The 12,804-nt window shown below is 52.7% G+C and overlaps 1 protein-coding gene across 6 annotated transcripts in view; it reads left to right on the plus strand.

Annotated features, from left to right (window-relative positions):
• The first annotated feature begins 4,837 nt into the window (after positions 1-4,837).
• Positions 4,838-12,804, plus strand: part of DLG3 (discs large MAGUK scaffold protein 3) — a 57,467-nt gene continuing 49,500 nt past the window's right edge. For 2 of the 6 annotated variants that reach the window (XM_047843702.1, XM_047843703.1), the window contains exons 1-8: positions 4,838-5,194; positions 8,462-8,515; positions 8,761-8,811; positions 9,235-9,359; positions 9,557-9,726; positions 10,026-10,162; positions 10,501-10,645; positions 11,255-11,414. In XM_047843702.1, coding sequence (XP_047699658.1) covers positions 4,838-5,194; positions 8,462-8,515; positions 8,761-8,811; positions 9,235-9,359; positions 9,557-9,726; positions 10,026-10,162; positions 10,501-10,645; positions 11,255-11,414 — 1,199 coding nt within the window. Of the gene's footprint in view, positions 5,195-8,461; positions 8,516-8,760; positions 8,812-9,234; positions 9,360-9,556; positions 9,727-10,025; positions 10,163-10,500; positions 10,646-11,254; positions 11,415-11,937; positions 12,126-12,804 lie in introns of those variants that run through there. The other 4 variants (XM_047843701.1, XM_047843704.1, XM_047843705.1 and 1 more) reach the window with 3 other exon arrangements.

The following is a 12,804-nucleotide window of genomic DNA, read 5'->3' on the forward strand; positions in this document are numbered from 1 at the left end:
TTAAAAAAAAAGGCTGAATAGGGAGGCTGGCCTTCCATTCCCACAGGGTACCATGGCTTCCTCTTCCTGTTGAGTGATATCGGAATGTCAGAGGAGGACTAGTGGAGACTCAGGACTTTTAACTGCTATGCTCTGTCTCCTCCCATCCCCCTCCACTGTCCTACCATCCTTGCCCCTACCTGTACCCCCCACCCATGGTCAGTGGAAGCCACCTGGGGAGCAGGAAAGAGGCACTTCAATCCCTCCCAGCCACAGAGGTGTCAGTGGCGGTGTGGTGGGGAGCTGGAACTCCCAACCCTGCCCAGTAGCAAGAACTCTGCCTCAGGTGTCAACTGACGCCAAGGGGGGAACTTGAACTTCTGTCCCTACCTGACAGTAACCAGGCAGCAGCCTCTTCCACTGATGGCAACAGGGTCAGAAGAGCCTACCAAAAATAAGATTTAAATAAGATCAGAGTATTATAACATAATACCCAAAAATGTGTAGGATGCAATAAAAAAAAAATCACTCATCATACCAGGAACCAGGACACCCTCATCTTGAGTGAAAAATAATCCACAGATGTCAACACCAAGATGACAGAGAGCTTTCAATGATCTGACAAGGATTCTAAAGTGGCCAACATGGGGCGCCTGGGTGGCGCAGTCAGTTAAGTGTCCGACTTCAGCCAGGTCACGATCTTGCAGTCCGTGAGTTTGAGCCCCGCGTCAGGCTCTGGGCTGATGGCTCCGAGCCTGGAGCCTGTTTCCGATTCTGTGTCTTCCTCTCTCTCTGCCCCTCCCCCATTCATGCTCTGTCTCTCTCTGTCCCAAAAATAAATGAAAACGTGGAAAAAAAAAATTTAAGTGGCCAACATAAAAAAATGCTTCAATGAGCAATTACAAAGAAGTCTGAAACAATTTTTTTTTTAACATTTATTTATTTTTGGGACAGAGAGAGACACAGCATGAACAGGGGAGGGGCAGAGAGAGAGGGAGACACAGATACGGAAACAGGCTCCAGGCTCTGAGCCATCAGCCCAGAGCCCGACGCGGGGCTCGAACTCCCGGACCGCGAGATCGTGACCTGGCTGAAGTCGGACGCCTAACCGACTGCGCCACCCAGGCGCCCCTGAAACAATTTTTTTTAAGAACAAAGTCTTAGCAAAGAAATAGGAGATGTAATGAAGAATCACATAGAAATTTTAGAACCAAAGAATACAATAACCAAACTAAAAAACTCAGTGGATGGGCTTATCAGCAGGATGGAGAAGACAGAGGAAAGAATCAGTGAACCTGAAAATAGAACATTAGAAATTACCCAATCTGAACAACAATGGGAAAATAGAATTTTTTAAAAAAATGAACAGCGCCTCAGAGACATGTGACTATACCAAAAGACCTAACATTTGTGTCATTGGAGTCCCGGAATGAGAAGAGAAAGAAGGTGGGGCTGAAAAAAGTCCTCCAGAAATAATGGCCGAAAATTTCCCAAATTTGGCAAAAGACAAAAACCTACAAATTCAAGAAGCTGAAAAAGGCCAAACAGGATAAACTCAAAGAAACCCATGCCAAGATACATCATAATCAAACTTTTGAAAACAAGACAAAGAGAAAAATCTTGAAAAAGGCAAGAGAGAAACAACACCTTACTTACCTATGGAGGAAAAACAATTCCAATGTCAGTGGATTTCTCATGAGGAACCACAAAGGCCAGAAGGAAGTCACACAAAATATGTCAAGTGTTAAAAGAAGAGAGCTGTCAACCTGGAATGCTTTTACCTAGTAAAAATATCCTTTGGAAATGAGGGGGAAATCAAGATATCCTCAGACAAAATAAAGCTAAGAGACTATATCACCAGCAGACCCACCCTAAAAGTATGGTTAAAGGCAGTTCTCAAAACAGAAAGAATGATGAAAGAAGAAATCTTGGAACATCAGGAAGGAAGAAATAATTGAATGAGTAAAAATGGAAGTACACACAACAGACTCTCCTTCTTTTAAGTTGTCTGAATTATGTTTGATAGTGGAAGAAATACATATAACATTGTCTGACGTGGGGCTCGATATATGTAGAGGAAATATTTAAGACAGCTGTAAAATGCCATGCTATAAGTGGGACCAGTAAAGGTGTTTAAAGGGAGGTAAGGTTTCTAAAGTTCCCTCAGGCTGATAAAATGTTGACAGGTTGATCTCTGTGGTGACAAAATAATTCTGTACCTTTGTTGCCCCAATTGTTACAGGAATCTCCACATGTGGTAAAATGGCAAAGAACTATACACACATTGCCAGTGTGGTTTTCCTAGTTTTGATATTGTACTATAATTATGTAAGATGTAATCATTGAGGAAAACTGGGTGAAGGGTATATGGGCCCTCTCTGTACTATCTATGCAACTTCCTTGTAGATCTGTAACTATTTCAAAATAATAAGTTTTTTTTTAAAGATTGTGGCTGTTCTAGATTAAAAGTGGTTAAAGACACAAATATGATGTGGGAGCATTGATTAGATTCTGACGTTAAAAATATAAAAGGCGGTTTGGGGGAATTTGAATACAGACTAGACATTAGATGCTATTAGATGATGGGAAATTATTGCTAATTTTCTTAGATGTCATAATAATATTGTGGTCATGTAGGAGAATACAAGATATATGCTGAAGTATTAGGGGCAAAGTGTGATGAAATCTGTAACTTGCATTCAGATGGTTCCGAAAGCAATGTAGCTAGATGATAGATGGATAGAGCGAATATAATAAGACAATGCCAATTGTTGAGTCTATGAGGAAGATAGACTCTTATTGTACTATTCTTTCAACATTTCTGTATGTTTGTGGATTTTCATTTAAAAAAAGTTGGAGAGAATATGTGGAGGATAGATACATAGTAAAATGTTAATGAAAATCCAGGTGGCAATTGGGTGTTTATTCCCTGTAAAATTCTTTCAATTTTTCTGTATGTTTGAAAATTTTCATGTGAAAATGTAGAGGTAAAAAAACTTGAAGAAAGAGAATCACAGCCCAGTGTCCTCCCCGTAGCATTCCCAACACCCTCTTCTCTGATCGACTTTTCTCTTTTTCCCCACAGCAGTTACCACCTTACATATTCTATAATTCTCTTATTTATTATGCTAGTTTTTGTCTGTATCCTCTCACTAGAATGTAAGCTCCCCAGGGATTTATCGTGTTTTGTTCTGTTTGCTTCTATGACCCCAAATCACGGAACAGTGTCTGCACATAGCAAGTGTCAGATGAATGTTCATTGAATTAAGAATGAATTTCTGTATCCCTAGGACCTAGGTGGAAGTCTTGCATAGAGTAGGTGTGCAATGACTGTTTGTGGGATTGAACTGAGATCTACATTCTACAGGAGAACTTAGAATAGACCTGTTGTACTAGAGTGATTCAGAGCATGGGCTCTTGAATCAAATAGCCAGGATCTGTATCCTGATTCTGTCACTTCCAGCTGTATTACCATCTCTGAGCCTCAATATAGAGTTAATAGGTGTAGTGACATTTCTGACCCTCAATTTCTCGATTGGTAAAATTAAAATAATGACAGTAGCACCTTGGTAAGATTTTTGTTTGCATGTAAAGCACTTAGGACTTTGTAAAGACTCAATAACTGGTAGCCAACGACAAAACAAGAACAGCAAAAAGACGGTCTTCCCTGCATGTCATTCTTCCTCCATCCCCCAACAGGCTGCTCCAGGGAGGCTAAAGAGATGTCCTTCGACAAGTATTCCTAAGTTCTTCTCCGGGCCCCCTGGAATGGTTTCTCTCACTTCAGATGTCTTCTTACCTTTCCTTCTGCCCTAGACTCTCTTTCCTCTTGGCATCCTGAAGCTCTTTCTCCCATCATAACTGTGCAGGAGAGGGGCGAAGGAGACAGGAGCCTGTGGGCCAGGGACAAGAGCTTACAACTTTCTTTTCCTTCTGTTCTAGGCTGGAGCCCCCCACTAGTGATGGAAGCAGGTCAAGTGTGAGATTGCGGTCATTTCAGGGCCTAGAGGTTGAGAGAACAATAGTCTTGAGGAGGAGGCACTAGCAGGAGAGTAGCCTCATATGCTGCCCTCTTCCTTGGTCCCCTGTTAAGAAAGATCACCTTCCTGGCCCTGCTCCAACGTCCCTTTGGTCCGTTCTGCTGCTTCAAGTCTTTACTTCTGGTAGCCCCAGCTCAGAGCAAGCCCAGGGACCCATTGAGCATCTCCCTGCAATTCCCTCTTGGAAGTGGGGTGGGGTGGAGTGGGCAGAGGATGGGCTGAAATTGGAGATATGGGGGCATTAGATTAGGGGCTGAGCTCACCCGTGGCCCCAGTCCCCTGCCCCCGCCTTAGGGTCGGCGGTACCCCAGATATCTGGAGAGCTAGGGCTGAGCCTGGGGGCGCCACTGCCTCTGTTCCTTTAAGGAGCCGCTGTTTAGCATTCCTGCCGCTGCCGCTGCCGCTGCCGCTGCCTGACTCTGCACGCTGATTGGCTGGAATCAACTGAGAAGGGAGCCAGGGAGAGATGCTCTTGACTCCACTCAGATCCATCCTAGGGACCAGTGAAGGAGCGGTCCTCTCAGCACCCAGCCTCTGCCCAGGCTTCCGCTTCTTCTTTGCCGCTGGGCCTTGGCCCAGGAGCCACGACGGGCGACACGGAGCCGCCAGTGCTGGAGGGGGAGCCGTGGGTGCGGGGCAGCGTGGGGGCAGAAGCCCCGGGACGCCCGCCCGGCCCCAGGCCCCGCTCCGCCAGAGCACCCCCACGGGTGCCCCCCCCTTCCTGGTCCGAGCAGTGTGAGTGTGCCCGGGAGCCCAGCGGCGGCGGCGGTGTGGAAACCGGCGTGGGCTGGGGGGTCCGGGCGGCGGGGGGCAGTGCCATGCACAAGCACCAGCACTGCTGTAAGTGCCCGGAGTGCTATGAGGTGACCCGCCTGGCTGCCCTGCGGCGCCTCGAGCCTCCTGGCTATGGGGATTGGCAGGTGCCCGACCCCTATGGGCCAGGTGCGGGCAATGGGGCCAGCGCGGGTTATGGGGGCTACAGCTCGCAGACCCTGCCCTCACAGGCAGGGGCTACCCCTACGGCCCGCACCAAGGCCAAGCTCATCCCCACCGGCCGGGATGTGGGGCCAGTGCCCCCTAAGGCAGTCCCGGGCAAGAGCACCCCCAAACTCAACGGCAGTGGCCCCAGCTGGTGGCCCGAGTGCACCTGTACCAACCGGGACTGGTATGAGCAGGTATGGACCAGCAGTGGTTGGGGGGGAGTGGTGGGGCAACCCAGGGGGTCTGGAGAGTGGAGGCCTAGAGGCCTGGGGTTGCAGCAGGGGTTCCTGGAGGCTTCAAGTCAGTGGACCCTGTGCCCTAGCATTTCACCTGGGGCAAGAGAGGTGGTTAGAAATGTGTGCTTCCCTGTGTGTGTCTGTTTGGGGGTCTCCATTTGGAGGGGGTTGGGAGGAGCTGTGTGTGTCAGGAGGTGAAGGTATGGCGGAGGGGCACATTTTCCTGTGTGGGGGAATTGGGTTTGTCTCAGTGCGGGGGGGGGGGGGAATTAGCAGCGTCTCTGTGTCTGGCAGGGGGCGGGAGGTTCTGCGGGGGCTGTGTGTGGTGTGTGTCTCCACAGGAGAGGAGGAGGGGGCATGGTGCTCTGCGTAGGGGGGACATATGTGTGTATGTGTGTATGTATGTTAAGGTGTGGGGAGGAAGGCAATGGAGCTCCTGTGAATCTATGTAGAGGAGCCCATGTGCCCGGCTCGTTGAGCTTCTTCCCTCAATGCCATGGGTCCCTTTCCGTCCCAGTCCCTTTGTGTGTGAATGTGCACATGGACATGTGGGGATGTCTCTTTGAATGTGGAGGTATCTCTGTAGATGAGGCTGCAGAGATAGCTGTGTTTGCCAGTGTGTGTGGCTACATGTATGTGTGTGTGAGCATGTGGCTCAAGTGTGTGCACGCGTGTGCCTGTGTGTGTGTGTGTGCGTGTGGTGTCCCTGGTGAGAGGCGCTTGACAGGCAAGGGAGGGGAGTGGGAGGAGGCAAGAGACACGTCCCAAGCAAGGCTGAGAGGCTGCTGAGAAGGACGGTCTCTTTTGTCCAAGCAGCTCTGAAGTGTGTGTGTGCTGGGGGGTCCAAGGGGAGGGGGTGGGGGGACTGAAGCAAGCTTCTTTGCTCCAGAGCAGGCATGGTGCCTGGAGCCAAGCAAGGGGCAGCTGTCCTGGTGCAGGACTGGCCCCAGTGGGGCATGTCCCCCTTGGGCATCTCCAGATGTGAGAGAACTTGGCCCCTGAGCCCTGACTTGGCACAGCTTGGGAACCCCTGGGTGCTGGGCACAACTCCGGCTTCCACTCCCAATCTAAACTGCCAGCTTAGAAAATGGAAGGAGCATCTGTGGGAGAAGCAGCAAAATGGAGGCTGGGCCGGCAGAGCGAGGTCCTTGGCATGCATAGCGGAGGGCCTGTCTGGTTATTTGGCTCTGCAGCCCCCAGGTTAGGGAGAGAGGAGAAGGAGGCTTTGCTGTGGAGGGCAGGTGCTGACTGCCCCAAGCTGGTGACCGTTCTGGCCACCTCTGTCCTCCCCTGGGGATAGAAGGTGCTCTCACTCAGGAGCAAGGGTGGGGACTTCCCGGGGAAAGGAGTCCTCAGTACTGGCCTTCTGTCTGTCCACACTTACTGCTTCCCGTGTCCCTTGCCTTGGCTTCTTGCCCTCTCCAGTGAGTCCCCCTCTTTCCTTTTCCCCTGTATCCTGGAGCCCTACCCTTGCAAACACTCTCTCATGTTTGTCCTGCTCAACTGGCAGACAGGTGCCAGTCCCAAGGCTAGGCAAGTTGGTCAAGGTTTCTTTGCCAGGGCTGCTCCCTAGATGGCTCCTGGCCCCAGAGGCTGGGGCCCCGAGCAGGGCAGTGGGAGGCTGGAGGATGGACCAGCAGGAGCTGGGAGCCTCTGGGCCTCACTGGAGCTGGGCTGGAAGCATGGCTTATCACATGTGGAAACACATGGCATACCAGATGCATACGAGAGCTGCATGGGTGTACTTTTGCTTGTGTGTCTGTTGCATCTTTCTTTAGGAAGCTGTTTTGGTTTCAGGGCTCTGAAAGGCAATCGGTTCTTCCTCCTGGGATCAGGGACCAGAGTGGGGCTGCAGCTGGAGTCAATCCCACCAACTCCCAGGGCTGCAGGGCGTAAAGTCCTGGGGTCAGGCCCTGAAAAGGTGGAGGCATGACTAGTCAGCCCTCCTCCTGCCCTCTCTGTTTCTCCAAGCCAAAGCTGCGTGGAGGGAGAGCAGAACAGGACATGAGAAGGAGCCCCCACCCTAGGTTTGCAGCTCCCTTCAGAGGATGACACCAGGGGTCAGGAAAGGGGCAATGTGTCCAGAGAAAGATGAAGGAGGGGGCGCTGGGATACCCGGGGAGAGAGGCAAGGGAGTTCCTCCTTTCTTGGGGATGAGAGGGGGAGCCAGGAAGCAGGTACTACTTGTCTTTCCAGGATCACATTTTCACTTGACAATGGCCACCAAGTATGTCTTGTCTGGGAGGCCACTTCTGTGGGCTGGTCAGAACAATCCTTGTTTCCATCCCCTTCCCTTGCCTTTCCTCCCATGGCTACTGTATACTGGAGGCCATGGACACTGCTGCTAGTCGTCCAATGGGTTATTAGCTTCTCCCTCATGGGGAATCTTGCCCACTCTACTCCTTTCCTGCCCCTGGCTTTGCCTCTGACTCCCAACTAGATCCTACCCTGGCTTTTTCTGCTGGGAAACACAAAGGGTTCTGGATCAAAAGCCCCTTGGTAGAAAATGGAGTCAGACTTTGACTCCTTCTGCCCATTTGAAGAATTGGGTTCCTGGGAACACAGAGGAGACACAGAATGAGGATTCCTGGGGTATTCTGAAGGGTGCAACTTTCCTTTTCTCATGAGTTCTGCTGGGGAAGGAAACGAGCAGCCAAAACATCAGTAGCCCCGGCAGCTTGATGTAATCAAAAGAGTATCTGGGGGCGCCTGGGTGGCGCAGTCGGTTAAGCATCTGACTTCAGCCAGGTCACGATCTCACGGTCTGTGAGTTCGAGCCCCGCGTCAGGCTCTGGGCTGATGGCTCAGAGCCTGGAGCCTGTTTCCGATTCTGTGTCTCCCTCTCTCTCTGCCCCTCCCCCGTTCATGCTCTGTCTCTCTCTGTCCCACAAATAAATAAACGTTGAAAAAAAATTAAAAAAAAAAAAGAGTATCGGGAGATCCATGTTCTAGCCCCTGCCCTGCCACTAACTCCCAGTGTGCTCTGAGGTACAACCTGTATCCTCTCTGGGCCACTGTGTCACCATCTGTCACATGAGAGAGGTTGGACAAGATGGTGTCTGCTGTCCTACCAGTTCTGACATGGTGGGAGTCTGTGATCCCTGAGTCAGGGAGAGCTATGATTCAGAAGGGGACTAGGTCCCCATTGAGGCCACTGGGTGCCCCCCTGAATGTGAGGTGTGGCGTGGTTTTCCTGCCATGTTCCATTTCTGCCATCCCCCTCAGGCCATCCCTGCACCCCTCCTAGTGAACTCTGAAGCCCTGGAGCCCAGCCTCTCAGTGGGTGCACCACTGGCTGGCTCAGTCCCAGACAATTGATCTGGGCTAAATGGGTTTGGCCTGATATGGCTGGAAGCAAGAGAAGGATGTGGTCTCCTCAGGGTCAGCCTGTCCCCATCAGTGGCCAAGAGGTGTTCTCAGGGCAATTCGGGCTCCTACTCTTTGGGGAGTGGGGGAGGAGTAGGTTGACCAGGAGCAGATGGGGGGGAGGGCAGGAATCACTCAGAGCCTGTGTCTCCCCCTAGGTGAATGGCAGCGACGGCATGTTCAAGTATGAGGAGATAGTACTTGAGCGGGTGAGTCTGCCAGTGGGTCAGGATGAAAGGGAAGGGGAGGGTTCAAACCTGAAAAGGAAGGGCCCTGAACCTGGGTCTCAAGACTCATGGGGTGGGGGCAGGGAAGGGGGGGAACCTGCATTGAGAGGATGGGGAAACAGCGCCCCTCAGAGGCTACTTACTGCACCAATCAATCAACCAACTAACAAATACTAATTGACCTTGCTCTCTGAGGCCTGGGGAACTGGGGAGGGGCTGGCTTCGCTGAGTCTTCTGTGCTATAATGGTCAGCAACAGGCTGGGAAGCTGTGTGCTGGTTTGCCATGGCCCCCTCTGAGGCCTGGAGAACCCTCTCTGAGGGGTTGGAGGAAGTGAGGAAATCAAGGACCCTCCCTCATGCCCTCTGAGTGAGCAGACTGTGCTCCCCTTTGCCCCCTTCTGCAGGGCAATTCTGGCCTGGGCTTCAGCATTGCAGGTGGCATCGACAACCCCCATGTCCCTGATGACCCTGGCATCTTTATTACCAAGATCATCCCTGGTGGAGCAGCTGCCATGGACGGGAGGCTGGGGTGAGGTGGCCTGGAAGCAAGGCTGCGGGTAGCAGGGGCAAGATGGAGATGAGGGGAAGAGGGCTACCTGGCAGGATTACCCTTTTTATTAGAGCTGAGAGGGGGGAGGGGAGGGGAGGGGAAGGAAGGAGGATGTGGTGGAAGAGGGGGTGGAGGGGCAGTGGCAGGATGTCATGCCTCTTGGGCTTCCCCTGCAGGGTGAATGACTGTGTGCTTCGGGTGAATGAGGTGGACGTGTCGGAGGTGGTGCACAGCCGGGCCGTGGAGGCGCTGAAGGAGGCGGGCCCTGTGGTGCGGTTGGTGGTGCGGAGGAGACAGCCCCCACCTGAGACCATCATGGAGGTCAACCTGCTCAAAGGTCCCAAAGGTGCGGCCCTCTGGGTTCCTGTGCTCTGGCCAGAAGCCCCTGGTTGGCTCTTTAGGAAATGGAAGGGAACAGCCTTACTCCTTGCCTGACTCCCTGTTCTAGCTCACAGGCTTCTTCCTTGACCTCACATCTCATTCACCCTTACTGACCTCGGGACGGCAGCCTAGTGTTTGGGATCCCTGGGGGGAGCTCCTGTGGGGTCAGGGGGTTGGCTGCGATGGGGAGTTGGGTCTGGGATTGACTGAATGCGCTAACTTCTCCTTGTGGCCCTCTCCCACTCCCTTTGGGCCCCCACCCAGGCCTGGGTTTCAGCATTGCTGGGGGGATTGGCAACCAGCATATCCCGGGAGACAATAGCATCTACATCACCAAGATCATCGAGGGGGGTGCTGCTCAGAAGGATGGACGCCTACAGATTGGGGACCGACTGCTGGCGGTGAGACAACCTTTCTGGGGATGCCCAAATGGTAGGGTGGGGAGGTGGGGCTCTAGGAGCCTCTCCCTCCGCCTGAACCTCACTCAGGGACTAGCATCATGGGGCATTTCAAGAGCATCATCTGAGTTGTGTGTACTCAGATACCAAGGCCCTACCCAGTTCTTTTCATGGCTAAGACTCCCTCACCTGTTCTATGTCATGCTTCTCCACTTCTCACAGCGCTATACTGGGCCCCTGCTAGAGCACTGTTGAATTTCACGGAAAGGGCACCCTTCAGGGTTACCTGGAAAGGCCCTCCCTTCTCCCAAGTGCCAGCCCTAAGGCCTCTCCTCTTCTAGGTGAACAACACCAATCTGCAGGATGTGAGGCACGAGGAAGCTGTGGCTTCACTGAAGAACACATCTGATATGGTGTATCTGAAGGTGGCCAAGCCAGGCAGCCTCCACCTCAACGACATGTATGCACCCCCTGACTACGCCAGCAGTACGTACCCATCTGCCCTGTCCCTGGCCTTAAGCCCCTGCCCCCCTGGTTTCTGGAGGGGAAAGAATTCAAACCCCCCATTCAGAGAGTGAGTGAGCGCAGAGGACTAGTGCTCAGGAGAACTGAGTCCACATTCCAGCTTTGTTTGCCCCTTATAGCTGGGTGCCCTTGGACGAGTCCCTTTCACCTGTCTTTAGTTTCCTCTTTGGCAAAAAGGAGCTAATGATATATGTGCTGCCTTCCTCATAGGACTGCTGCAAGGATCAAATGAGATCATGGACAAGAAAGCCCTTGAAAAACCGTATTAGGCTATAGAGATGTGAGGGATTATTATTAGTCACACCTCTAGTCATGCCTTTCTTTGTAGACTGCTTGACTTTAGCTCTTTCTAAGACTCACAGGAGTGAGCCCAGGATTCAGAAAGGGACTGTGGAGGAGGAACCCGGGGGTGGGGGTAGGGTGGGGAGAGGGGAGGAGAGGCCTGAGGAATCAACATCCCTTGGTGGCTTTTGCACCAGAAGTAGGGTGTGGGGCACAGTCCTTGTCAGGGTGGGGTAGGGACCCACATGGAATGGTCTCTGAACTTTTCTCTCCTTTTCTTGATTCTAGCTTTTACTGCCTTGGCTGATAACCACATAAGCCATAATTCCAGCCTGGGTTACCTTGGGGCTGTGGAGAGCAAGGTCAGCTACCCTGCTCCTCCTCAGGTTCCCCCTGCCCGCTACTCTCCTATCCCTAGGCACATGATGACTGAGGAGGACTTCACCAGGTAAGACTCCCACAGCTTCATCCTCTCTAGGGATGAGGAGAATGGGACTCCGTTTCTGGATAGCCACAGGTCTTCCCTTGTAGTATGGCAAAGAAGAGATACAGCCCTCATCAATTGTCTTTGAGGTCTGAGGCCCTTTCTTAGCCCTTAGGGCCCTAGGGAGGGACTGAGGTAGCTGCAGGGACAAGTTCCACCATCAGGAGGAGTGCCAAGTGTGTGCCCCGATCGGAAAGTACAGAGAAAGGGTGGGATGGAGCGCTTAGGGGGCTGAGAAGGTGGCGGCTGCGGGGGTTTCCTTCCCCGACACAGGTGCTGCCCCCTCTGCTGCAGTCATTCTAAATTAGAAAAAAAAAAAAAAAAAGCAGTGCAGGGTTGGCGGGACGCTGGGAGGCTGGCGGGCCCGGTGGCCTCCCAGGGAACGGCCCCGCCCCACTCTGGCGGCGGCGGCCCGTGGAACTGGTCCGGCCGGCCCGGGTTCCGGGGGACAGGTTTGCCGCGGGGTGGGGCCTGGTAGACTACTGGGCAGGCTGCAGTGGAGCCGGAAGGGTAGGCGGACGGGGGGAGAGCTGGACGCGCCATGGAGAGGGCACGCAAGTTCTCAGGCTCCGGCTTGGCCCTGGGCTTGGGCCCGGCCTCGGCCTCGGCCTGGAGGAGGGCTTCGCAGAGGTGGGCCTGGCCGCTTCGCTCCCTGCGGCCTGGAGGGGATGCCAGGTAGGAGGAGAGGGGGGATTTGAGCCAGAGCATCCGGGACTCAGGGAGGGAGCCTCGCACCCTAGACTAGAGGCAACAAAGGAGGAGTCTTGGACTTTGGGCTCCTCTGATGAAAGATGTTAAAGTGAAGGCGGTGGGCCAGGAAAGTGTGCCAGGAGTCGGGTTGTATGGGTATACAGGAGCGGCTGTAACTCTTACCTGATGACACTGACCACTTCCACAGGGATTCCTTAGACATGGTTACTTGCAGTTGAAGTTTTCCTGTGTTAACTCTCTTAAGTTAGGCTCCTAAGCTCCTTCCAGGCACCTGGGATTTCTTTATCTGTCTCCCACATCACCTGGCAAGGGCACATAGTGGTAGCTGGTGACCAAATCTGTCATTGGGGAAGATAGAAGGGGTCATAGTGGGTGGGTGGAATTTTGAGACTGTGGAGGTGCATGTGTAAAGTAAGTATGTACATATTGTGGATGGTGAGTGCAGTCAACCCCCGGTGATTCCATTGCTCCTAACTGGTTCCCCTTGTCGTGACCCAGGTCCATCACACTGGTGGTAGGATAGGAGAATCTGGAGAGAAAGAAGACCAGTAAATGGGCCCTGAGATGATGATGGTCTCTAGACAGGGTAGGGGTGTGTTGAACTGAGAGAGTACGGGACTGTCCACAGGGAAGCTGACTCCAA

This window comes from Prionailurus viverrinus, chromosome X (assembly GCF_022837055.1).
Source record: "Prionailurus viverrinus isolate Anna chromosome X, UM_Priviv_1.0, whole genome shotgun sequence".
NCBI lineage: Eukaryota > Metazoa > Chordata > Mammalia > Carnivora > Felidae > Prionailurus > Prionailurus viverrinus.